At 37.1% G+C, this 26,417-nt stretch overlaps 1 protein-coding gene and 1 long non-coding RNA gene across 11 annotated transcripts in view; one reads left to right on the top strand and one right to left on the bottom strand.

Annotated features, from left to right (window-relative positions):
* LOC144331081 (uncharacterized) overlaps positions 1-26,417 on the bottom strand; it is an 88,659-nt gene that overhangs the window by 39,019 nt on the left and 23,223 nt on the right. The window contains exon 2 of the long non-coding RNA XR_013397937.1: positions 21,964-22,073. This is a non-coding gene — a long non-coding RNA (uncharacterized LOC144331081). The remainder of the gene's footprint in view (positions 1-21,963; positions 22,074-26,417) is intronic.
* The window catches only part of MINDY3 (MINDY lysine 48 deubiquitinase 3), an 81,177-nt gene continuing 66,859 nt past the window's right edge, over positions 12,100-26,417 (top strand). For 7 of the 10 annotated variants that reach the window (XR_013397680.1, XR_003732775.2, XR_013397681.1 and 4 more), the window contains exons 1-2: positions 12,108-12,423; positions 23,565-23,644. Coding sequence is in view for 3 of the 10 variants with exons in the window: in XM_077945053.1 (XP_077801179.1) it covers positions 12,330-12,423; positions 23,565-23,644 (174 nt within the window). In the remaining 7 variants the exon portion in view is untranslated. 10 annotated transcript variants of the gene reach the window in all.

Genomic DNA, 26,417 nt, shown 5'->3' with positions numbered 1-26,417 from the left:
TTTGCAGGGATACGGATGAAGCTGGAAACCATCATTCTCAGCAAACTCTCACAAAGACAGAAAACCAAACACTGCACGTTCTCACTCATAATTGGGAGCTGAACAATGAGAACATGTGGACACAGAGTGGGGAACATCACTCACTGGGGCCTGTCGGGGGGTGGGGTGCTGGGGTAGGGATAGCATTAGGAGGCATACCTAATGTAAATGACGAGTTGATGTGTGCTGCAAACCAACATGACACATGTATGTATACCTATGTAACAAACCTGCACATTATGCACATGTACCCTAGAACTTAAAGTATAATAAAATTTTTTAAAAAAATTTTAAAAACTCATGCAAAATAAAAAACCCTTATACTTGCAAGAAAGTAAGGGAAACCCCGTAGGCAAAACCAGAAGAAGAACCCAGAAAATAAGAGCAACAACCCAAAGAACTTAATATTTTTCAGCTGTCCTGGAGGAAAGAATATGTATTTTGAGTGGTGGCAACTGGTTTCAAAGTTGTTTGGTTTGAAGGTCTCATGCCAAAATATAATCACTTCAACTTGACTAGTGATGTCACTAGTTGAAACTGAGCCATTCAAATGGCTGTACCATTAGTGAAACTGTGGAATAGAAAAAAGAATATCTGCCAGCCCAGGAAAAAGGCATGGATGCTTGCATATCTTGACCTGGGAATCTAGATGGATAAGTAAAATGTCAGATCTGAGAATTTTTGATAATGGAGTTCCTGGCATGGGCTCAAGTTCTTCAGTCCATTATCTATGTGGTTCAGGAATGTTTCAGCTGAGAAAGCAACATAAAACTGGCCTGTGATTGCATCACTGCATAATATCACTGGAAGTACGTGGATGAAGCACATTCAAAACCTTTTTATGGGACACATACTCTCTTTAGACCATATAACCAGATAGGAATCCTGCAACAAACAAACAAACAAACAACCCCCCATTGAACATGAGTGCATAACTCATAAATCAGAAAACTAACAAGAAAATATTTTATTGTAAGTGAGCTATGAAATACTATCATGAAAGTTCAGACAAATTTGGAAAACAATCAAATGGAACTTGTATAAATAAAAATACGTTATTGAAATTGAAAACCTAATAGGTTGGACAAAACAGATAAGATAGAGCTAAGCAGAGAATTAATAAATGGGAGACTTTACTGCAGATATATAATGCTCCAGAGAGAAAGAAATGAAAAATGGGAAAGAGAAGTTGAGCCATGGAAGATGGAAGAACGAAGCCCAATGTATGTCTATTCAGATTTCCAGAGATGAACAAGAAATGAAATAATGGAGAGAAAATATTAAAAACGAAATGGTTGAAATGTTCTCCAAAATGATGAAAGACACAAATTCCTCAATTGACGATATATAACACTCCCAAGCAGTATAAATAGAAGTGAAATACCTAGGTAATCCAGTGGAATAGCAGAAACTTAAGGATGAGGGAGTAATCCCAAATGCAAAAAGAGAAACAAGACAGGTTTCCTAAAAAGGAATGACAATTAGATAAACCACCAACCTTTCAAAAGTAATAATAAACGGCAGACAACTGTAGAATGTTATCTTTTAAGGAATGACAGAAAGCAACTCACACCTTATTCATTTATTTCATGTATTTTATTTGTAATTTATTAGAGACGAGGAATTTTTTCCTATTCCACACTTTCACTAATGGTACAGCCATTTGACTGGCTCAGTTTCAACTGGTAAAATCACACAAGTTCAAGTCATTATCTTCTGGCTTTAGCCCTTAAAACCAAACAACTTGGAAACTAATTCCCACTCCACAAAGCATGTGTACTTTCCTCCAGTGCAGCTGAGAAATAATGAGTTCTTTGGTTTATTGCTCTGATTTTCCGGGTTCTGCTTCAGATTTTGCCTATGGGGATACCTGTTACATTCTTACAAGTATAAGTTTTTGACAGTATGTTTGCCATGTTATACAAGTAATTTTAAAATGTGCTTACTGGTTATTTATCTAGACCAGCATATTTCCAAAAACAGTTTATTTTATTTTTAATTTAATCATAATAATAGAGACAAAGTCTCATCCCTAAAAAAAAAAAAAAAAAAAACCTACCTTATGTCAGTTAAATGAGTTAACATTTGTAACTCTTCAACAGGGCTGGCTCATAGTAAATGCTATGCAAATGTTTGATAAATAAAAATAAAATACATAAAATCCACCCTCCACCTCTGCCTCCTGAGTAGCTAGGACCACAGGCGCAAACCCAGTGGTGGGCATACTCTAATTTTCATTTTACTGGTGAGAAAACTGAGGAAGAGTTAGGTAGAGCAACATTCTCAAAGGTACATGGCTAGTAAGAGTTTAGACCTTGGAATTTTATCCCACCTAAATTAACACATAAGAATAATGACAAAATGGGTCATGTGTGGGGGTACACGCCTGTAATCCCAGCCCTCCAAAAAATTAGCCAGGCATGGTGGCATGTGCCTGTAGTTCCAATTACACTGGAGGCTGAGGTAGGAGGATCACTTGAGCCTGGGAGTTCAAGGCTCCCGTTAGCCAAGGTGGTGCCACTGCACTCCAGCCTGGGCTACAAAGTGAGACACCGTCTCAAAAAAAAAAAAAAAAAAAAAAAGAATGACAAAAATAAGCACCCTCTTTACAAACCAATGTTTAGTGACAATAAAATTTCTCATTGGAAGAATTCAAAAACTATATGCTTTAAGAAATGGGAAATTAAATCCAAAAAGAAGGAAAGGTAAGCAAAGAAAGTGACAAGTAGGACAGTAAACCTGAACAAACCTTGACTATAAAAACATAATACATATGAAGACTAATTATAGAGATTACACAAAGGGGAACTAAATATTGGACACTGCCATTATTTATTCTAATATGATCTTACAGATTAAATGAATTATTTGTTAGGTATAACAACTCTAAATGTGTGGGTATCAGATATATAATATAGCAATATATAAAGCAATGCTCGATACAACAGCAAGAAAAATATTGACAAATCCACCTCCACAGTGGGAGATTTAACAGTCTCCTTTCTAAATGATTGATTAACTAGATTTAAACATTTTTTAAGGCTATGGATGTATAAAACAATGAATTAATCTCTTAAACTGTTAGCAATACATAAAACCCTATACCAAAAAATCAGAGAGAGCTGATATTCTTCTCAATTATGCATGAAACCTTTTTTAAAAATGACTATGAACTAAGCCTAAAAGCAACTTTCACCGAATACCAAAGTATCAGGATTATAAAAACAATTGTCCTCTGAACAAAATATAATTAAAACAATAATAAATAGATAACTCTAAGAGATGTCTGAAGGTTTAAAACCTACTTGTAAATAACAAATGGGTTAAGGAAAAAAAGGGAATCATAAAACATTTGAACTGAATGATAATTATATTATATATCAACATTTGTGTGAGATTTAGATTGTAACTTTATAGCACTAAATATTATATTAGAATGCAGTAGGAAGGTTGAAAAATAATGAATCAATCATCCAACCCAACAAGTGAGAAAAACAACCACCAAAAAACAGAAGGTGATCATTTTGCAACTCTCAATGGAATAATTGATTCAGTCAAGAATTTTTAGTGGCTGCTAAACCATTAAATAAAAGGCTAACAGAGAATTGAAATGACACAGAGCTAAGGTGGAGCCCACAGGTTATTTGCATGGGGACACCTTGCATGAATAATCAATATTAGCAACACTAGTAATTAGATGACCGACCAGTTTTGGTGTGATGCAATAAGAAAAACATAACATTCTTAAGATATTCTTGCGAATTGTTTTGCCATCTAATTAATGTGCTCAAATTAAATTGAATCAAATCTTTCCATCTAAACTTCTGATTTACAGGAAATTCCAAAACCTAAGCAAGGTACAAATGAAACATTCCTACAAGGAAACAATCAGAGAAGGAAACAATCAGAATCAAATGTTCTAAAGGAAAATTGATGCAGTCTCTTCAACAAATGGTCATGAAAAAACAGGGGAAGAGGAATGTTCTACGTTAAAATATTCTTTAGAGAAATGCCATATGTTGTCATTGATTGTATCGTGGACTGTCAAAACTAGCTCTAAAAGGTATTGTAAAACTTAATGGAGACATGCAGATAAAGACTGATAATAAATTATTTTAGGAAATTATTAATTTTGTTGGACGTGATAATGTGGTTTTGTGGGAAAGTTTTAATTCTTAGAGATGCATTCTGGAATAACTAGGGAAACATTGTTATGACATCTATAATCAGTTATTTTAAAATTTACCAAAAATAGATGAAACAAATGATTTAATTATTAAATCTAGGTGTGACAGGTGTTTTTTATCCCTTTCTCTCCATTTTTTCATATATTTGACATTTTTAATAACACATTTCAAAAATATAAACCAAAGAATGTAGAAGCAGCCTTGGGGGTTCTACTGTTGTTTACTTTTGAAGGTAAAAAAGACCTCTGTCTGTCCATCTAGGCTCCAATCCTGCCTAAGGCTGCTTCCCAAAGCCACAGAATGTGTGACACGATGCCCAGGGGCAGAGGTCATTCATTCTTCAGCAAGCATGACCTTCTGCCTGGACAGAAGCCATGCTGGTGATCATGACATGAATTCAACCAGGGAGTTTGTTAATGATCATATGCCTTTTCCTCCCCGGGTTTTATATGCAACATTCCAATATCGATTTTTAGCCAAGCCAATTTGGACACCTTCTAAGAGAACCAAGAAAATTGGGAGAGAGTCTGGGATAAAATTAAAAGCAGTCTCAACTCATAGAATCCATTTTGTTTTACTATTGCTGACTTAGTTCAAAACTGCCAGACGTTCTTTTCTGGGCATCCAAATCCATTCAGTTTCTGAGTTTTCCCCAACAGAAATTGTCATTCTTCTTCCAGACTATGGAAGAGGGGTTCAGTATTGTACCATAATCCCCTGCCTTAGCCACAGTCTCTCTTTCCATATTTGTTACCCATGGTCAAGAAGGTTGAGTATAATACAGTAAGATATTTTGGGAAGGAGAAAGAAAGAGACCACATTTACATAACTTTTACTACAGTATATCGTTATAATTGTTCTATTTTATTATTAGTTATTTTTGTTCATCTCTTACTATACCAGATTTATAAATTAAGGTTTATCATCGGTTTGTATGTATATGAAAAAACATAGTATTTTTATCATGAAGTACTATCTGCAGTTTCGGGTATCCACTGGGGGTTTTGGAATGTATCCCTCATGAATATTTTGCCATATTGGCAAAAGTTAAGCTGCTGGATTTGATATGTTTTTATTGGAGTCTCAATTCATCCAGAGGGGATTTGATCATTGCTGTGAGGGAGTCAGAGACATGCAAAAAAGTAACAGTTCGAGAGAAAGGTCTTAAGGATTAAGGGCAGAGTGTGCTATAGAAGTCCAGAAAAATGCTAATTACAAAATTGAACATGAGACAGGCTATGAATCATGAAGCTTTATTTCTATTAGTCTTTTTATTTCTTCTTCTGGCCTTCCTTTATTATATTGAATAGAAGTGACGGTTGTAGAATGCCTTATATTGTTGCCAATCTAAAAGAGAAATTTTTCTTCATTAAATATGTTGTTGCTTAAGACTTTTCGATTTTCAGTATGCATATGGATGCGTGAGTTTCCACCTAAATTCCTTTCATTGAACCAGTCGGTATATCCATCCCCCAGCTACTGTAAATTCTTGGCAGTTAAAAGTTTATAACTGTCTCTTTCTACAATTTGTAATTATCCTTGACCAAACTAGAGCCACAGGGACAATCCGTGGCTAATCACTAACTGATATTGAATTACAAAGACTGTCTGCTTTTTAAGTACCATTGAAACGATAAAGAAAGAAAATGACAGGCTTGTATTTATTAATCAGCAACCTAAGATGAAACATGAGAGTCAAAAATGGTCCCTGGCAGCATTTAAAGCAAACACACTAAACCAAACAAAACTTACTTCCTGCAGTGGCCGAAACAAACAAAGCTGAAGGCCAAGACATAATTTATTTTTTGAGAGTAGGAAAATTTCAGAAAAAGCTGAATTTGCTTTGTCTTGGTGAAGGTCCTAATAATAACCAATGGGGATCTTAGAGACTGGGGATGGGAACATCTAGCTTCAGTTTCTCTTTATGTGTGCCTGTCCATAGACAACTTGAGTACCCTCACAACATGGCAGCTGGCTTCCCTCAAAGAAACAGAGACACAAGACCAGGTAGAAACTGCAATGCCTTTGAAAATCACATCCCGTTACTTTCACAATATCCAATTGGTCAGGCAGTTGGGGTCTTTTCAATGTGGAAAGGAACTACCCAAGGATATGACTATCAAGAGGCATGGTCACTGGTTGCCACCTTGGATGCTGGCATTAAGAACATTTGTGATTCATGGAAGGATATCAACATATCAACAGGAACAGGAGTTTGGAAGAAATTGATTCTAGCTTTTATAGATGACTTTGAAGGAAGCAAGACTTCAGTGGAGGAAGTAACTGCAGATGTGTTGGCAATAGCAAGAAAATGGGAATTAGAAGTGGAGGCTGAAGGTATGACTGAATTGCTATAATGTCACGATCAAATTTTAATGGATAAGGAGTTGCTTCTTATGGATAAGCAAAGAAAGCGGTTTCTTAAGATGGAATCTACTCCTGGTGAAGATGCTATGAACACTGTTGAAATGACAATAAAGGATTTAGAATATTCCATAAACTTAGCTGATAAAGCAGCAGCTGGGTTGGAGAGGATTGACTCCAATTTTGTAAGAAGCCAATCAGCAGCCACCAACATGGAGGCAAGACCCTCCACTAGCAAAAAGATTGCAACTTACTGAAGGCTCAAATGGTCATCAGCATTTTTTAGCAATTGAGTATTTTTTAAATTAAGGTATATATGTCCATTGTCTTTATTAGACATAATGCTAGTGCACATTTAATAGACTACAGTATAGTGTAAACATAACTTTTATATGCACTAGGAAACTACAGCATTTGTGTGACTGGCTTTATTGCAATATTCACTTTATTGTGATGATCTGAAACTCAATCTGCAATATCTCTGAGGCATGCCTGTATTTAACATTTAATATTTTTAACAGACTGTATTAGTTTGCTTGGCCTGCCATAACAAAATAGCACAGACTGGGTGGCTTAAACAGTGTAAATTTATTTTCTCACAGTTCCAGAGTCTAGAGGTCCAAAATTAAGATGTTGAGAGGGTTGGTTTCTAGCGAGGCCTCTCTTCCCGGCTTGTAGATGGCCACCTTCTCACTGTGTCATTACATGGCCTTTTCTATATAGAGGGAGACATCATGCTCTGGTATCTCTTTCTCCTCTTTGAAGGAAATCAGTCCTATTGGATTAGAATCCCACTCTTAGGACCTCATTTCATCTTAACTACCTTCTTAAAGCCTCTATCTCCAAACACAGTTTAATTAGGGGTTAGGGCTCCAATATATGGATTTCGGAGGGACAGAATTCTGTCCATCACACCCTCCATAGCCTGATATTCCTGACTTATCTCTCTTCACTAACACAAATGCTAAGATTCTGCCACCAGAGTATTTCAAGCATAAAATGCGCATCCTCCCTTTCTTCTCTAGTCAAGATTCTATCCAGCTCAAACTTCTCTGGGTTTTCCCCACTTCAATGCAGAAATAATTCATATGCTATCTTTGCTCCTTTATAATGTTTTGCCTAAATCATTAATAAAGCTAACACAGGAATAGTATTTTTCAATGCTCGTATTTCTTTCGTGCCTAATGTTCCCTATTAAATATCACAATCGTTGTAAGATGCAATTATTAGTAAGTCCCCTTTATGAATGTGGTAACTGAACCTCAAAGAGGGTGTTTATTCATTCTATCACAATTGAGAACATTAAGGAATGAGCTTTTTGTAGATCTTGGCACCATTCACGGATATATGAAACATGGAGAGTAAAGCAGGGTTTGTGGGAAGAGTCATGTTTAATTTGGCACATATTGAGTTTGAGGTACCTATGACACATCCAAGTGTGTAAATATTATATGCTTACTTTATACAGTCTTGTGTTAATGTACAAGTTGGAATTTTATCTTTTCATTTCATGTTAACACAAGTGCTAAAATGGCAAATAACCTCTTTTATTCTATGTCTTAGTAAAGAATGCCATAATTATTTGTCTACTCCATATACGTTTTCAATATTCTTTTTCTCCCCATTATTCCCATACATTTCAAATTAAAGACAGCCACTTTTCAGAATCACAGAAGTGAACAGGACCTGCAGCAAATACGACCTTAAGAGATAATCTAAATTTACTTCTCTTATTTTACAGATGAAGAAAGCAAGGTACAGTTAGTTAAATGATCCACCGAACATCACACTTACTGCCCATATAGGGACTAACGTTCAGATTTTCTAATTCCATTTCAAGAGACTATGTCATTAGACCCATGATTCCCTAACAGTATTTTGCAGAACATAAACAATCTAAGAAGTTCAGTGAATGAAATGATTCAAATGTCTTTTAACATTAAACACGATCCCCACTCTTGGAGAGTTGCAAGGCTTGTTTAAGTTTACTTGACCCAGCATTTAATGACAGATCCCCTTTGCCACCATGTATTAATGTCGGTAGGAGACACACTGGGGAGTGATGCACTACGCTACCCTTGAATATGATGTTGGTGAGTTTGAAAGGGACTTGTATGCTCAACTGGACAAGTATTATCCTGCTGAGATAAGGTTAGGATGATGCAGAAGGAAGTAGTTTCATTTGCTTTGCTAGATTTATGCTGCTATTGGAAGGCAGAGGACATACAAATGAAAAAGTTTTATTAATAAATGATTATGGGGTTGTTTTAATGACCCACCTAAAAGTTATTAATCTTATTACAGGGTGAGTTTTTGAAAGATTTGATTTATTCTAGATAAGGAGTAATGTAAATACACTAAATTAGGAGTCCAGGGTTTCCAACTGGAGAATTGTACTTTTCATATTAGTTGCTAGGAACTAGGTAATAAAGCTGTTGTGCTTTTATTTGGCAAAAAACTTTGAGAAAAGACAGGAAAATAATTAAACAGAGACTTAGAGTTTAATGCTGAGTAATTAATTTTGTTGCCTGAAATAGTAAAGATGGATAAAAAGAATTCATTATAATGGAAATCTCAGCCCAGTTTTATGGAAGCACCCTGACTTGAATTTGAAAGAAACAGAAGTATTATTAATAAAACTTACATATAAATAGGAAGTGAAAGATTATTAATACAACCTATATACACCTCAGTGATACAAGTTTAATCAAAACCATAGACAGTCCTGAGAAAAATATGCTAAAATATGAAGTGTTACAAATACATCAAAGAACATTTACATAATTTTCCAAGTCATTAAAACAAGAGAAAGGCATTTTCATCCAGCACCAGGTATAGATGCAAAACGTGATTCATTTAAATATTTATTTTATAGATAATTATTGAATAAGAACAATTTTAATGAATATTAATTTATATTTAAATGTTATATCTAATGAATAATTAAGCAATAAATTAACAGTAAAATATTCCTTGTTAAAGATATGTACTGCTAATTAAAAAATTTAAAAGATTTCAAATAAAAATTACAATGTGGGCCGGGTGCAGTGGCTTACCCCTGTAATCCCAGCACTTTGCAAGGCTGAGATCAGGAGTGAAGACCAGCCTGGCCAACATGGTGAAACCCCATCTCACTAAAAATACAAAAATTAGCCAGCATGGTGGTGGGTGCCTGTAATCCCAGCTGCTCGGGAGGCTGAGGCAGGAGAATCACTTGAAATCGGAAGGCGGAGGTTGCAGTGAGCCGAGATGGTGCCACTGCACTCCAGCCTGGGCAAAAGAGCGAAACTCTGCCTCCAAAAGAAAAAAAAAAAAAAAAAAAGCATTATAATGTGAAAGTGGAAAGGACATTCCTATAAATGTCTATCCAAAATTTTACTAGCATGATTGTAGCTGGAAACTAAGAAAAATCATAGATCAAAAAACTTCTCATTTAAAAAAATACATTTTGAAAATACAATTTTTTGTTTTTTCATAACTAATCAAACTTATAACTACTATCTGTATATTAATGGAACAGAAACAAATGTGGTGTTATATATACTATACCATTAATATTTCCATACATTAATGGAGAAAGTCAAATGTGGAAACACCTCTGAATTTAGAAGTCTGCCAGTTATGAGCTCTATGTACATAGACTCTTCTGTGTCTCTCAGGAAGTGGAAGAATTACGTAAATTGTAATCAGCATGCAAATATAAGATATTTAACTGGAGCAGTCAGTACTACTTCCCCGATCTCTCACTTGCTGAGAGACAATGAATTCTTAATTTCCAGTAAAGGCAAGTTTTGTTCCTTTGAATCACAATTATCGAGATCCAGTGATGTTCAAGGCCCCTTGCTAGGATTATGGACAGCTCTTTGCTTCCACAAATTTATATCCCAAGAGAAAAACAAATAATTCTTTGCAAATACAATGATGATAGGAACTGTCATAAGCAAGTTACAGATAAGGTACTATGAAGCTTCAGAAATTATAATTATTACTTTCAATTGTAATGATTGGAGAAAGCTTTATTAAAAAGTGGCATGCACACTATGACACGAAGGATAGGTAAGATCTGATTTGCAAAAATAAGGCAAGGAATATTCTAAAGGGAATAAAGATCAAGAGGAACGCTATGGCTCTAGTACAGGCACTTTGGGCAAGTCCCCCTGATTACAGTAAAGAGTACTGAACAAATAAAATTAATTAAAATAAAATTAGAAATAATGTACAAATAGCAAAAAAAAAATAGCTAGAAATAAAGTATAAATTAACAAAACCTTATTTGCAATCTAAAAGATTTTAAATTAGCCAAATGGTTTAATTAGCCAAATACAAGGGTATTCTACAATGAAACTGCATGTTTTTGGAATTAGAGAACATAACGTATTATACTAAAATACAATTGGCTAGAATGTATGAGTAAAAAAGTCAGAACTACTGTTGCATCAAATTCCCACAAAATGGCTTCTCCAGGTAAAAAAAAAAATCCACTGTTGCATAAATGCCTTCCATGTGCTAGGAAGTACACCAAATCCTCTGCATGTGTTACTTTTTCCATTTATTCCTTACAATATATGAAATGTATGCAATCTCCCTTTTAGAAAGAAAAAAGCCTAGGTAGAGAGTAGGTAACTTGCTAGTAAGCACAAAAGGTAGGAATGTAGGGCAGTATGACCCACAGCTTGGCCTCTTAACTATGCATTACTGCATCCCAAAGTAATATGGTTTCCAAGGAGTACAAAAACCTTACAGAACCAAAATAAAAGCATATATATATTTTTTAAAATCAGATTTTGCCCTTTCGTTTTAAACTTAAAGCTTGGGCAATACAAGCCCTCTTTTTTAAAGCAGCACAAACATAAGTTTTCACATGAACTCAATTTAACTGCTAGTTAATTAGTAAAACCTAAACTTTAGTCCAGGTGTTGCCCACACACTCTGCAGTCTCAAAAACTGGAGATGAAAATGCTGTAACATTTACAAACAGGTTGCTTTGAATCTGTTTCCCTACAAATACCTTGTAATTCTGTGTTGCAGCTGGTAGAAGCATTTCTAATGCACATTATGCCACATTCTTTGCCATGGTTTTTGGTACTAGTTGGTCTGACTTTGATTTATTGAAGTACAGAGGTGGACAGCCTCCAGCTTATGAGAAGCGCCTTACCAAGGCAAAGATGGTACCGCACTGTGACTCAACCATTTCCTTATAGTTCTAGTTTTACAAAATTAATATTGTAAAATACAAGCAAGGGGCATATGTTCTAGTTCCTAGGGCCTGGGCCTCAGAGCCTCCAGCTGAGCCCAGAGCAGTGCCTAGAGGAAGGAGGTATTCCTGGAAGTTAGAAATACGCCGACGCCCCCTCCCAATAAAAAACTACCATCCCACCAAAGGGTCGCAGACGGTTCAGAAAGCAGAGAAGCTACTTCCACCGCTTTCCGCGGCTGTTTCCGCCTCCAATTTCACTTCCGGGGAGGGTACTTCCGGGCCCTCAGCTTCTAAGGGGCGGGAGTTAAAGAGGAGTCGGAAGTGGCACCAGTACTTCCGGTACGGAAAACTCGCTGCTGCGCGGACCTGGGTTGACAGGCGCGGTCTCTGCAAGTGGCTCTCAGCCCCTTCTCCTTTTTCCTGCCTCACCTTCCAACTCGTTTGCCGCCGCCGTCCCACAGCCGCTGTCTCTGGAGTTGCCCCTTCCCCATGTTCCGGGGCAGGAGTCCGCAAAGCGAAGACCCGCCCGCCCGTTTCCCATCATGTCCGAACTGACTAAAGAGCTGATGGAGCTGGTGTGGGGCACCAAGAGCAGCCCGGGTCTCTCGGACACCATTTTCTGCCGCTGGACGCAAGGTACCCTGGCGGGGCTCTCTCACTTTCAGCCGCTGCTTCCTTTGCCCTGCGAGAGTCCGCCTGTGACGCCTCTCGCTCCAGCCCCTCGCGCGCCCCGCACTCTGTCCCAGTCGCGGTGCTCAGCGCTGAAGCTGGACTTTCTAGACACGCCCTGCCTTGCCTTGGTGGGGAGAGGTTGAGTAGGAGAAAGGTTACAGCTGCCACTAAATACCCGCAGCGCCTCTTCCATCCTCCGGGCTGCGCTTCGGCTGGGGAGGAGGAGGGGGTGGCCCCTTGCTGGGTTGCAGGGCGTGACACGGAAGGTGCGCCCCGTGCCCTGGTGCCACTTTCTCAAGGGGGTGCTGTGGCCTTCCCCATCTTTACCCCCTAACAGAGCTCTCTATTGGTGGTGGTTGGTCTATTTTTGGTAAGAAGGAGGGACGTCCACGGGAAAGTCCAAGTGGCTAATTCAAAAAGCAGTTTTTTATTTGTATTGTCATTATGTGGTAAGGTGTGGTACTCTGTGTGTAAACACTGTTGCTTGCTAAAAAGTGTACTCTTGGCCCAAAGTATCCCCGTTTTGGATATGGTTTATTATCTGTCACTGTTAAAAAAGGAATATGGATCATAGTACTTCCTCTATCGGTATACTTGTAACCCAGACAGGATTTTTACTTATATAAAGAGTCTTAGTACAAACAATAATGAAATAAAAGAAGCATTTATTGAATTCCTGCACCGTAACAGGCTGGGCGCTTTATACTGGTAACTATCCCTAATTCTTAAGTTTCGATAGGCAAACAACTGACACATTCCTAAAGGTGACTCAGGAAAGATGATGATGAGGTTAAAAGCATAACCTTGAGTCAGAAGGATCAATACTTTATGTATGTAAAACAATATTATTATTAAAACATCTGTTTAGAGAACACCTGTTCCCTAAATAGACTGGGGGGAATTTTGGCAGAGTAAATATAAACCCCTATTTCAAAACGCGTGTCTTGTAAAAAATATTCAAGATTTACGTAATCTCTCCTTCCCTCCCAGATATGTTTTAAGAGCTGGTAAAATTACAATTATAATATATTATAAGTTGGGATATTTAGTCCCTCACTGTTGCTCTGCAGATGAAAACAATTAGTTGTGAAGGTAAATGACTGGGCCAAACTTGCACAAATTGATAGAACTGGGAATGGATTCCAGGTCTGAATTCCTAATACACCTCTGTTTTTATTATCTTCCTTTGAGTTTCCAAACCCTACATGTAATGACCTGGGCTCTTTTTTTCCACATTGAATTATGTCAGTTACCTAATCTTGGGCACCTTAGAGGGAGATTTTATTTCAACACTTCCCGCTTTGACTTACTTATTCTAATAGTAAACAGCTCTAAAATACTGTGAAAGACTAAGAAGAAATTTACTTCCATTGTAATCAATTAACATTTATAAAACATTTTACAGAGTAGAATAAGATAATATTCAGCCCTGTTTATATTTATACTGTAATGCAAATGCAAGGAAGATTCAGGGCAGCAGTTCCAGTAATGGTTAAGAGCACAGGCTTTGGAATAGATTCAGGTTCATGCAATTTAACTTATTTAAGCCTCAGTTTCCTTCTCTGTAAAGTACGGATAATAGACCTTATAAAGTTGTTGTGAGGATTAAAGGCCATGTAAATAATTTAGGCGCTTAGGACACTATCTGACATATAGTGAACACTCGGTATATGGTAGCTCTTTTTATATTATTTTTAAAAATAATTTTATATTTATTTTAAGTTATTTTAATTGTAGACTAAGCCACATTCACTCTTTGGCTTTTTCCCGACAATTACAATAAGTTGTTTATTTGATGGATAATCATTATTCTCAATAGGACTTTATAATGACTTATTAGAATGCTCTGCCACCTTTAATCATGCAGAAATTCTTTAACAGGATTAGTTCCGTCAGTACCATTTCAAAATAAAGGATTTCTTTCTTTCTTTCTTTTTTCGTTTATAGAGTGCAGTTAGTTATATTTTGAATATGTAACTCTTCAAGGCCTTACACTGATTGAGATTTTAAGGCAACCAAACATATATTTTTGAAGTTATCACCTCTGAATCAGAGGGGTCCTGTTACTGGTTTTGGTATGTTAACTGTTGTATTCATTTGTTTGTTCTTTGAGGCCATTGCTAAATATTGCTTTGGCAGTCCTTTGGGATTGTGGGAATAGACACAAGACACTGCTTTGCTGCATTACTAATGTGACATCAACTCTGGCTTTATTTCATAGTCTGTGACTGTCTCCAATTGACAACTGCAGTCTCATTAGTCTTCTGGAAGCAAGATACAGGTGTAAGATGTTTGGCGTGAATATTTATGCAATTATATCTAGAGATAGTTCATCTATGAAATTATATTGATTGACCAACTTAAATTCTTTTGATATGGTTGTTAAAACAATAAGCTGCAGGAGTGGCACATAGTTGTTTTTAATTGGCTTGACATTTTTAGATAATTCTCTTCTACAAATCCTGTTCGTTTTAAAAAAATGTGGGGTGTTTTTCTTTTTCTTTTTTTGGGCAGTTTTAATTTTAAAGGCAATAAGCCATGTAATTTAAGGGCTTAAAGTTGGCAGGGTTTTATTTTAACTTGAAAATTTATTCTCCTCTCTGCTTCCCTCCTGCTCAATTGCCTATAGTACTTTTTAAAGAATAGCATATAATTTTCACTTCCTTAGCTCATTAGCACTATTTATCCTCTCCCTTCCCACAAACTACACCAGTATTCCAAGCTCTTACAGTTGAGAGTCAGTAGGGTGGGAGGGAAGACAAACAGTAAACATAATGTAGCATAAATTACACATGTACAATAAATAGTTTGAAGATGAGGAGATATGGAGTTCTGGGTGGGGTGTCCTGGGCAGGCCTTATTTTAAGATGAGATTTGAGCAAACACTTGGAGTCACTCTGCTAGTCATGCAGAAGTCAGAAGAAAGAGTGCTCCAGGCAGAACAAATGGTAGTTACAAAACACTTCACACAAACTACGCTTGGTCTGTTCCAGCAACAAGAAGGAAGTTAGTGTGGCAAGAGAGGGAATAAAGGAAAAGGAGAATAATAAAAGATGATATAAGAAATAAAATGGCCCAAATCATGTAAAGCTTTCTAGCCTATTAGAAGGACTTTCGCTCATCTTGTACATGAAACGGGGGTCCTTGGAAGATTTGGAGCAAAGGAGAGATACCACCTGGCAAGCTTTTAAAGGATTGATCTGCCTGGTGTATTTGAGGATAGACTGTAGTGGATTGGGACGACAAGATCAGAGAAGAGACAATTGCAGCAATCCAGGGGAGAAAAGATGCCATCCTGGACCAGAGTAGTGGCACTGGAGATGGTAAGAAGCGGGCAGACTGACCATAACCCAACAGAACCAAAATAAGAATCAGCTAGACCTGACAGAAGTAGTATTTCTTGTATAAATAAAAACATTTTGAGTTATTTGGAATTTATTTTCTTTTCAACATTGATTGCTTAGCTCAGTGTTTGGCAAACTTCTCTAGAGGGTGAGTGGCCTTTTTATTGCCTCTCAGCTCATCAATGCTATTGCAGCAAAAGCAACCATAGTTAGTATGGGTGTGGCTGCATTCCAAAACATGAAAGCAGATGAGGGTTGTAGTTTGCTGACGCCTGATGGAGAGTGTAAACTCTTAGAAGCCATTTTTCATTCTTCCAATTATTTTCCTTCTTCCAGTTATTTTATTGTTTCTCCTAAAGACTAGTCAGAAAGAGAGATATTTATTTTCACTATTTGTAGCAGTGCAGTGGGTGGATTTTTTTTTTTCTCTTTCCCCAGGGGAAGAGGGGCGTGTAGGTGTAGTTGATTGAAACTAGAGTTTTGGGCTTTCAGTGTAGCACAATTTTTGTTACATAATATGAAAAAAAAATGAGATTTAACAAATAACTTAGGAAAAATGAAGGATCCATTAAAATATAAATATAAAATATATTAAGAGTTAATACACTTGGGTTAATTTAAGGTTTAAAGGCATGTTTGGGTATTTATTTTAATGTGATTTACTATTCTATCAAAGTAATACAATGATACACCAGCATCATTAATTTTTCTTCCGAAGTGAAGTTAATACTGTGGATCACCTCGTTTCAAATATTTTTTTTGTTTTTGGAAGGTTTTAACATTCTCTTATGTAGGTTTTTCCTTTCTTCAACATACCTAAATTATGATTTGCATAACAGCCAATATTTTGTAATTCGTAATTGGTAAGCATATACGACAAAATTAATTCCTTAGTACTTTGTTTTATTCAAATACTTCAAAGTGTCTGTCTGTCATAATATATTTATACTATATTTTACAGCTTTTGAAAATCTTACCTAATCTTTGCAACATCCCTGAAAGATAACAAATAATAAATGTAGTTATCCTCATTTTTTAAGATGAAAGGTCCAGTTGAGATATTTGACTCAGCCTGGATGTCAAACTAAGTCTTTCTATAGCCTTGTTTACATGGAAGACTAGAATTGTAGAAGCTATAGTTGTCAAAATGGTGTGCATTATGTGTGTGTATAAATATATATAGTAAGTAATATGAAAACAAGAAATTGAAAAATTGCGATGAGGTTCATGGCTCAGGTTTACCCTGGTTCTGAGCTATAAAATGTGAAAATGAGAAAGACTTTTCTGTGATCTCTGGTACTGTGTAATGTGATATGAAATTGTATACGTAGGATTAGATGTTTTAAGATGGATAGTTTCAGACCTAATCAGGAAAAACAGCCATTTATGGTAAGTTAAGTCCTTCTAAAACTAGGAAATAATTGAGTATGAGAACTCTTGACAAGAAAAGTAATGCTGTGTCCTAAGGAATTCAAACTTAAGTAAAACCTTATTATAGAAAGAGAAGTCTCCTTAGCATAGTCCTGTTTTAGGATAGAATACTTAATTTTCATTTAGCTGACTTTATTTCATTTTGGCTCTAATAGCCTTTGTCCATTATCACTTAACACACTGAAACATGTATATTGGAATTAAACAGAAATTGGCATGAAGTATAACTGCTTAGAATTCTCTCCATGGGTTTTTAATATTCAGAGTGCAAAAGCAACTCACTATAATGCAGTTCCAACTAAAAGCCCCACCCATGGATAATTGGGTTACGTTATTTAAATTTTTAAGGAAGGCAAGATCCATTACTAATTCAAACTTTAATTTCATACACGAAAAGTTTAGCAGATCTTAATTTCACCTCTGCACTTGGGTACAACACTAGGGGCCCTTTCCTTATTCTCAGTAGGAGGAGAGCTGGCCAAACAGTGAAGATTTCGTCTCTTCTTCCTCGGTTGGACCTTAAATTTGGTTGTTTTAACATAACCAGAAACCTTAGTTGTCACTTTCCTTATTAACTTTGTTCCATGCATCTTCTCTATTCCAGTTCTCCATTTGTCCTATTTTTGATCTCCCAGGCTGCTATGTATTGCTGGAGAAAATTGTGTCCAGCACCAATACTTAAATCTTAGCTGAGCCCTCGGTGCTTCTGTTAGTTCTTTCCTTATGTTTTTCGGAATTAACACTTTCCTCAATTCTGTACCTTTCTCATTCCTCTCACTCTCAATATGTAACACCTCTTCACTTTTTCATTTTTCCTCATATGTTTAACTTAAAAGTCTTCCAAAATTTACTTCTTCTCCTAAGCCAGTGGCTCTCAAGTTTTTGGAACTCAGGTCCCCATTACAGTGTTAAAAATTGTTGAGGGCTTCAATATGAAAAAGTTAAAACTTAGTGAGACTTTGGCATTGTTTTACATTTTTGCAAATCTCTTTAATGTTTATCATATTGGAAGACAGCTGGATTCCCACATATGCTTCTCCAGTCTGTGGCAATATATTGTTTTGGTTGAAGTGGATGCAGAAAATCTGGCCTCACATATGTAATTGGAAAAGGTATAAGAAGTATGGTAGTAGCCTTTTTGGATAATTACACATAATCTTCTTTAATACCACACCAAAACTTGACACATCAGAGTATTGTAGAGATTAGTTGCAATACGAAATCTAAAACTGAATCACATAACTTTTCATCCTCTGTTAAATTGAAATCTTTTGGTCTGTCTTGCAGTTCAAGTGGATCTCTTACCTGTGCATTAATTTGTGACAGTATGCATCAGTGATTTGGAAATTATTGGTGTACTGACAGTCTTCCAAATGTTGATGTATGTCATGATAACCACACTAGAAGTCACGTTTGTTTCTGTTACCAGTGAGCTCATCAGAACAATCTGTAAGCATTGAGAAGCTGTCAGACTCACAGTGGTGGACACAAGTTTTCCAAGTTACTGCTTGAAAGCTGGAAATTTTATCACTGGCTATTTTCCTTGAAATGTCAAACTCACTTATTTCTGAGAAAATGTCAGCCAGATACTCAAGTCTGAATAATTGTAGCTTATTGGTAGTTATACTAGGTAAAAGTAACACTCCATTTAAAAAAAAAAAAAAAAGTAGCTAGTTCAGCTTGCAATTAAAAAAAAAATTACACAGATACTTTTCCTTGAGATAACTTTTGAGCATCATACCCAGTATGTAGCAGAAGTGCTTTATGGGTAGCTTCCATTTTGTTCCACAGAATATATTTTTTAAAAGACACTGTATTCAAGATCAAGATGTAATAAAATTAGTAGTTTTGACTGCAGCAGTAAGTGTGTTCTTAAATTGGCTCTGTATGGGGGTGTTTTTTAGGACAGTGACCACTAGGACAGCTTGATGTTACTGTGTTGATTTGTGCTAAGGAACCGGCAATGTAATCCACCATAGCTTTTGTACCATCACTGTGAATGTCAACACAGTGAAATGGGCAAATCATGTCTTAGTTTTATCATTTAAATAATTGTAACCTCCAGTGGGCCTCCTGAAGGGTCTCTAAGACTTCCAGAGGTGTCTGTGGACCACCTTTAAAAGTCTTTCTCAGCTCTTTTTCAGGACTTGGAGACCTTAAACTTCCTCTTTTCCATATAATCATTCGTTCCCTTTTCTAAGTCATGCCTTTCAGCCTACAAAGTAATAATTCTTTATCCAACTACCCTTCAAGCTATCATTCTTTTTCCCTTCCGCCAAACTTGAATATAGTTGTCTGTTGGTGTCTGAGGGGTAGTGGGTTCAAGGACCCCCCTGCAGATACCAAAATCCATAGACGCTCTGCAGTATTTGCATATAACCTACACACAACTTCCCCTATGCTTTAAATCATCTCTAGATTACTTACAATACCTAATACAATGTAAACGCTATGTAAATAGTTATTACATTGTATTGTTTAGGGAATGATATGAAAAAGTCTGTAAATGTTTAAGACAGACCCAACCATCCTTTTTTTTAATCACCCTCAAATATTTTCCATTTGTGTTTGGTTGAATTTGTGGTCACCAAACCTATGGATATGGACGGCCAACTGTAGTTTGCTTTTACTATTTCTCTTTCTAATCCGAATTACACTTCAACTTTTAAAATTTGGCTACTCTTCCCAGTGCTGTAAATTTATGTTTTTAGTATCCCAGTGACATGCTTAATCTAGTATTTTAATTTATATCTTTATTCAGCAGCGTTTGTCATAGTTGACTACTCTTTGCTTCTGATTTTTCCTTTCCAAGAGCTCAGTTAATGTGCTTCTCTCTTATCCTTCTAATTTTTGTCAGTCTTCTTTGCCGACTCAGCCTCTGCTCACTTTTTAATGTTCCCAGCTTCATTATTTTTGTTCTACAGGTTCTCATGCACTTTAACTGACATGTTTAAGATGATTGAAATTGCTGCCTCTAATCCTCAGTCCTGCCCTGAGCTACACACTTACATCTCCGATTTCTAAACATTGCCAAATGGTTATCTCACATTTTTGAGACTGAACTTGTTATTCCTAGAAACAAACACCGCCATTATCTTCCCTGCCAAAACATCAACAGGCATTAATTGAGCAATAGCTATACAACATACTGTGGGAAAACAGTGATCAGTAACACAGATACAACACTGGTCAGGCAAGGCAGATGATTAACAGGTAAACAAACAATAACTACAGATTATGATAAGTACTGGTTGTGCTGGGGGATGACGGGAGAGACTACTTAGATAGGTTTGTAAGGAAATATCCCTCTGAGGAATTAACACCTAAAGTGAGACCTGACAAATAAGGATTTATCTATATGGAGAGTAGAGGAAAGAGCATTTTCATGTAGAGAGAACAGTAAGCATCGAGGCTACAGGTAAAGTCTCTGGGATGTTCTGAGGACCTAAGGTCACAGCAGATAATGACTGTAAGTGTAAACAGAGTCAACTGGATTGATAGATCATACAGTGTCTTCCAGACCACAAAAAGGAGTTTGGGTTTTATTTTAATTGCAATGAGAAGCCATTGAAATGTTTTAAGCAGGCTGTGTCAAAATCTGTTTTCCATTTCTAAAATATTCTTCTGGCAACTATGGTAAATACTTGGGGACTGGACAGGAGGGAGGAAGGAATAGGGAGACGTGGTTGGAAACTCTTGACAGTATTTAAGGTCAAAGATTATAGTGCTTTGAACTATAAGGTGAACTGGAGATGGGATGGAAATGAACATGTTCAAGATATGTTTTGAAGCCTTGAAGCAGGAAGACCTTATCTTAGGGTGAAACCTAAAGATAAGTTTGAGTTTTCCAGAGAAATGGTTAGCAGGTGTTTCAAGCAGAAGAAACATCATGTACAAAGGGTAAGAGAGAGAGAAAATGAAATATCTCAGGACCTGAAAGAAACTCAATGTGCCCAGAGTCTGAAAGGAAGAATGGCAAAGGGTGAAGAGGGAGATGCAGGCAGAAGCCAGATTATACAGGACCATGTTAAGGGACTTAGACTCTGTCTGTGTCTGGAGTTTCTAATCTGGGCTGTATTTGGGAATTACGTGGTTATAACCAGTAATGGAATTTCTGAGAGTAGATGAGATTATTCAGGAAGAATGCATAGAATGAAATGAGCATAGATCCTAAAGCCAAGACCTGGGGAACATTAGCACTTACAAGCAGTGATCATGGAGACAGAAGAACTAGAAAAGCAAAACTTGGAATGAAAAGCCAAGGGACAAAGGTTTCTCAGATTTGTGGTCAGCATTTCAGGTTGATTCTTTGGGAGATTAAATAAGATAAGACTTGGGAACTAGCCTGTACTGGTCACTGATGAACTTGGGTGAGAATGAGTTTGGTTCACTCATGGGTTGAAAACCAGATTAGTGAGGGTTAAGTAAATGGGTAAGAAAATTGAGACAAGGTATATATAGATGACTAGCTGGGCTTTGGGAGGACAAGAATGATGGAGTGCTGGTTGGAGTTTTTGGTGGAATCTTAAGGTTTTGTTTTAATATGTGAGATAAATGTTTATATGCTTTCTAGAAGAGACTGAAGATAAAGAGAGGAGGTGGGATGGAATAGCACCCTCTCCTTTGCTCTCATCTGGTGTCTCAAGCTAGAAACTTCATAAACAGCTCTAATTTCTTTTGTACCAAGCCATTGCCCTACTTAAACATACTAAATAAATCTTATATTTACCTCAGAAATATTACTTGAATATACTTTCTCTTCTCCACGCTAATGTTGCTTTCATTAGGTCAGCAGCATCTCTATAGGGATGTTGAAACAACTTCTTCCTGGTTCTGTTCCTTTAAAAAAGGAAAAAGAAAAAAAGAAAAAAGCCCAGTAAGATGATACTACTGTTTTACTGAAAGATCTCTGCTGGTTAAGTCCTGGTTCTTTGGCCCTTTGGCCCTTTGCAATATTAACCACTTGTCATCTTTCCTGCCGCCCATTTGCTGGCACCTCCATCCTACCCCCATGCTACCCTTTAGCTATGTTAAATTGTCTCTGATTTATACACATTCCCTCCTCTTGGAAAACCTTTTTTCTTTAATTAAGGTATTTTCTGTAGCTGAATTTTATTCATTCACCTTTGCCTCTCTGGCAAATTGCTGTTAAAGATGAGCCTGGAAGTTACCTGTTATGATAGACTAGAGCATGCCTTTCTGTGTCTACAATACTCTGCATTCTTCTGCTACAACATTCGTTTATTCCTTTATTTTAGTAATTATCTATTTGTATGTCTCTCTTCACCTGGACTAGTGGCTCCTCCAGACCAGAGACTGTGTCATCCAGGCATATATCCTAGATGTTTGGCATAATATCAGATGTTCATTAACGTGAAGTGATTTGGCTGAATGACTGAATAGTAACAATTAACGGAATTTATAGATTCTTAGCATTTTGGAATTGGGATTGATTATTTTAATGAGAACACTGAGGCCTAAGCAGGTGAAATGATCTTCAAAGGGTTATCCAGATGGTCACTGGGTTCTCCCAACTTCTCACCTAGGGCCCTCTGAAGAACTTCCACTAGTTGCTATCAGTCAATGCTGGTTAGGTAATATTTAAATTAAGGTGGAGCCAATATAAACACATGTACTGTCTATGATGCCATTGTGTTGCTCTGTCGCCCAGGCTGGAGTGCAGTGGCACGATCTCGGCTCACTGCAAGCTCCGCCTCCTGGGTTCACGCCATTCTCCTGCCTCAGCCTACCAAGTAGCTGGGACTACAGGTGTCCACCACCATGCCCAGCTAATTTTTTGTATTTTTAGTAGAGATGAGGTTTCATCGTGTTAGCCAGGATGGTCTCAATCTCCTGACCTCGTGATCCGCCTGCCTTGGCCTCCCAAAGTGCTGGGATTACAGACATGAGCCATCTTGGCCGATGCCATTTAATTTTTAGCTTATAGAATGTGAGTGAAAGATTGAAATGATACAATGATATGGTATTTAAAGAGTTCTAAAAATTGTTTGAATTTAGTAGATTAACTAGTCCTCCTCAGATGAAAAGTCAGATTTAGTGTCATTTTACTAAAGTCCATACTTTATCCTCCTAGAGGAGTTCCTGGGTGCAAAATTGTGTGGGTATATGTACTCTTACGTACATTCTGGGGTGGGGGAGCATAGGTTCTATTGATTTTTTTTCCAAAAGGTTCCTTAATCTGCATCTCATGACTTGAAGGTATTTTGCTGTTGTGATAAGTGATGGTTCTCAAAGCAAAGTACATGAAAGATTCTTTTAGCTGCTACTTGAATTATATTTTTAATCTTTGCTACTTGCTTTCATTTTTAGGGTTTGTGTTTAGTGAATCAGAGGGATCTGCATTAGAACAGTTTGAAGGTGGCCCCTGTGCTGTTATTGCACCTGTTCAGGTAACATAGACTCCTTTACCAACTCCTTAGAGGGACATGTTGAAATCTTTCATACTTGTTGTTTTTTAATGTCTGTACTCCATATAGTAATTATGAGACATGATCAGTTAACTCTTAAATTTTGCTCTTGTAAATTACAATAAATATCCAAAACAAAAATGAATTCAGAATATTGATGAGTTGCACAACACTAGCCTTTTGACTATATTTTCAAGGAAAGATAATAGGTGTTTCGTGACTTTGAGAAAATTAGGAAGTTTCTTGACATCTTTAATATAGAGATCCTATTAAGTAATAACATGTTATACTTTAGATAGGTACAATCGCTGTAATTGTACTATTTTCATTTGTTCAGTCTATAAAAGTTATTTTCTTAAAGTTGAAGATTTCATATTTTTATAGCCTATAACTTTTTCAAATTTGAAATAAGTTGGCAGCTTATACTATTTTATGCTATAACTTTGACTTTTCTGATTGAAATTTATAACAACTGATTTCAAACAATTTCAAAAACCAAATGTTTTTCTTTGCACAAAACATAGGATTTATCAAAATGTCTTTATTTGATTTGGAATCTTGATGTGTTACACTGTTTGAATTTCAAAGGCTGATTCACTATAAACTATTAAACTGTAAAAACTAAGAATTGAATTCTCAGTTTACTACAGTACTGATGTCTGTGAATGACAGTGTCACTTTAGAACTGTTATAAAAGAACTGTTATGAAAATTACAGCTAATTTATTGTTTTAACCATCATGTTTTGAAAATATATATTTAATGTGGCATTTATTATTCTTTGGGTATAAAGAATGCATTCTGGCTGGGTGCAGTGGTTCACGCCTGTCATCCCAGCACTTTGGGAGGCTGAGGTGGGTGGATCACAAGGTCAGGAGATCCAGACCATCCTAGCTGACATGGCGAAAACCCCATCTCTACTAAAAATACAAAAAATTAGCCGGACGTGGTGGCAGGCGTACGTAGTCCCAGCTTCTTGGGAGGCTGAGGCAGGAGAATGGCGTGAACCCGGGAGGCGGAGCTTGCAGTAAGCCGAGATTGTGCCACTGCACTCCCCTGGGTGAAAAAGCACACTCTGTCTCAAAAAAAAAAAAATGCATTGCTAAACTGTTGGCTACAAAGCAAATTGTTTCTCAGAAGTTATACTCTATATATTTACATTGCTAAAAATACATTTTTGTAAAGAAAAAAATTATGGTTGATTCGAAAATATATCTTTTATAGATCTTTTTTTTTTTTTTTTACATTAGGAGAATTTTTTTAAAATGAAGAAAAATTTGAATGTCCGAATCTTGCCTTGGAATTATGGAAAGTGAAGAATGAAATTTAACTATAAATTAGCAATTATAGCTGTTGTACTGAGTGACTGAAACAAATTTTGGTTATTAGTAGGAATGTTATCTGAATTTGAAGATTCCTTTGTTGTGTCCATATGTAAATTAGATTATATAAATACTGCCCCTCTTAATCCGTAATAGCATGGTTTTTATTGCAAGTAGTGCATGAATATAGTTAAATGGAGGGTATACCACAGGAGTTTCCTGTTTTGTAAAATACAGTATATTTCAGTAGTGGTAGTTATTTTTGCAAGTGGGGTGCTATGCAGTGATGGTTATATTCAAAATCCTGAACCTACTTTTCTGTATCTTTGAGATAGTAATTAAGTTTAAGAATCACGGCCGGGCCACCACGGCTCACGTCTGTAATCCCAGCACTTTGGGAGGCTGAGGCAGGTGGATCACCTGAGGTCAGGAGTTTGAGACCAGCCTGGCCAACGTGGTAAAACCCCATCTCTACTAAAAATACAGAAAGTAGCCGGGTGTGGTGGCAGGCGCCTGTAATCCCAGCTACTCGGGAGGCTGATGCAGGAGAATCACTTGAAACCAGAAGCTGGAGGTTGCAGTGAGCCGAGATCATGCCACTGCACTCCAGCCTGGGCAAAAGAGTGAAATTCCATCTCAGAAAAAAAAAAAGAATCACATAGGCCAGGCACAGTGGCTCACACCTGTAATCCTAGCACTTTGGGAGGCTGAGGCAGGAGCATTGCTTAAGGCCAGGAGTTCAAAACCAGGCTGGGCAACATAGTGACAGCCCTGTTCTTAAAAAAAAAAAAAAAGAAAGAAAAAATTAGCTGGGCATGGTGGTGCACACTTGTAGTCCTAGCTACTCAAGAGGCTCAAAGGAAAGGGTCTAAGCTCAGGAGTTCAGGGCTGCAGTGAGCTATGATCATGCCACTGCCCTCCAGCTTGAGCAATAGAGCGAGACCCCATTTCTAAAAAGGAAAAAAAAAGAGTCACGTAAAGTTTTATTTATTTACTTATTTTATTTTATTTTATTTTTTTTTGAGATGCAGTTTTACTCTTGTTGCCCAGGGTGGAGTGCCATGATGCAATCTCGGCTCTCCCAGGTTCAAGTGATTCTCCTGCCTCAGCCTCCTGAGTAGCTGGGACGCACCACCACACCAGGCAAATTTTTTTGTTTTTTTTTGTTTTTTGTTTTTGAGATGCAGTCTCGCTTTTTCTCCCGGGCTGGAGTGCAGTGGCGCAATCTCGGCTCATGGCAAGCTCCTCCTCCTGGGTTCACGCCATTCTCTGCCTCAGCCTACCTAGTAGCTGGGACTACAGGTGCCCGCCACCACGCCTGGCTAATTTTTGTATTTTGTAGAGCTGGAGTGTCACCGTGTTAGCCAGGATGGTCTCGATCTCCTAACCTCGTGATCCACCCGCCTTGGCCTCCCAAAGTGCTGGGATTACAGG

Source organism: Macaca mulatta, chromosome 9 (assembly GCF_049350105.2).
Source record: "Macaca mulatta isolate MMU2019108-1 chromosome 9, T2T-MMU8v2.0, whole genome shotgun sequence".
NCBI lineage: Eukaryota > Metazoa > Chordata > Mammalia > Primates > Cercopithecidae > Macaca > Macaca mulatta.
Note: the sequence above shows the minus strand (reverse complement) of the source record. Positions and strands in the feature narration are given on the sequence as shown.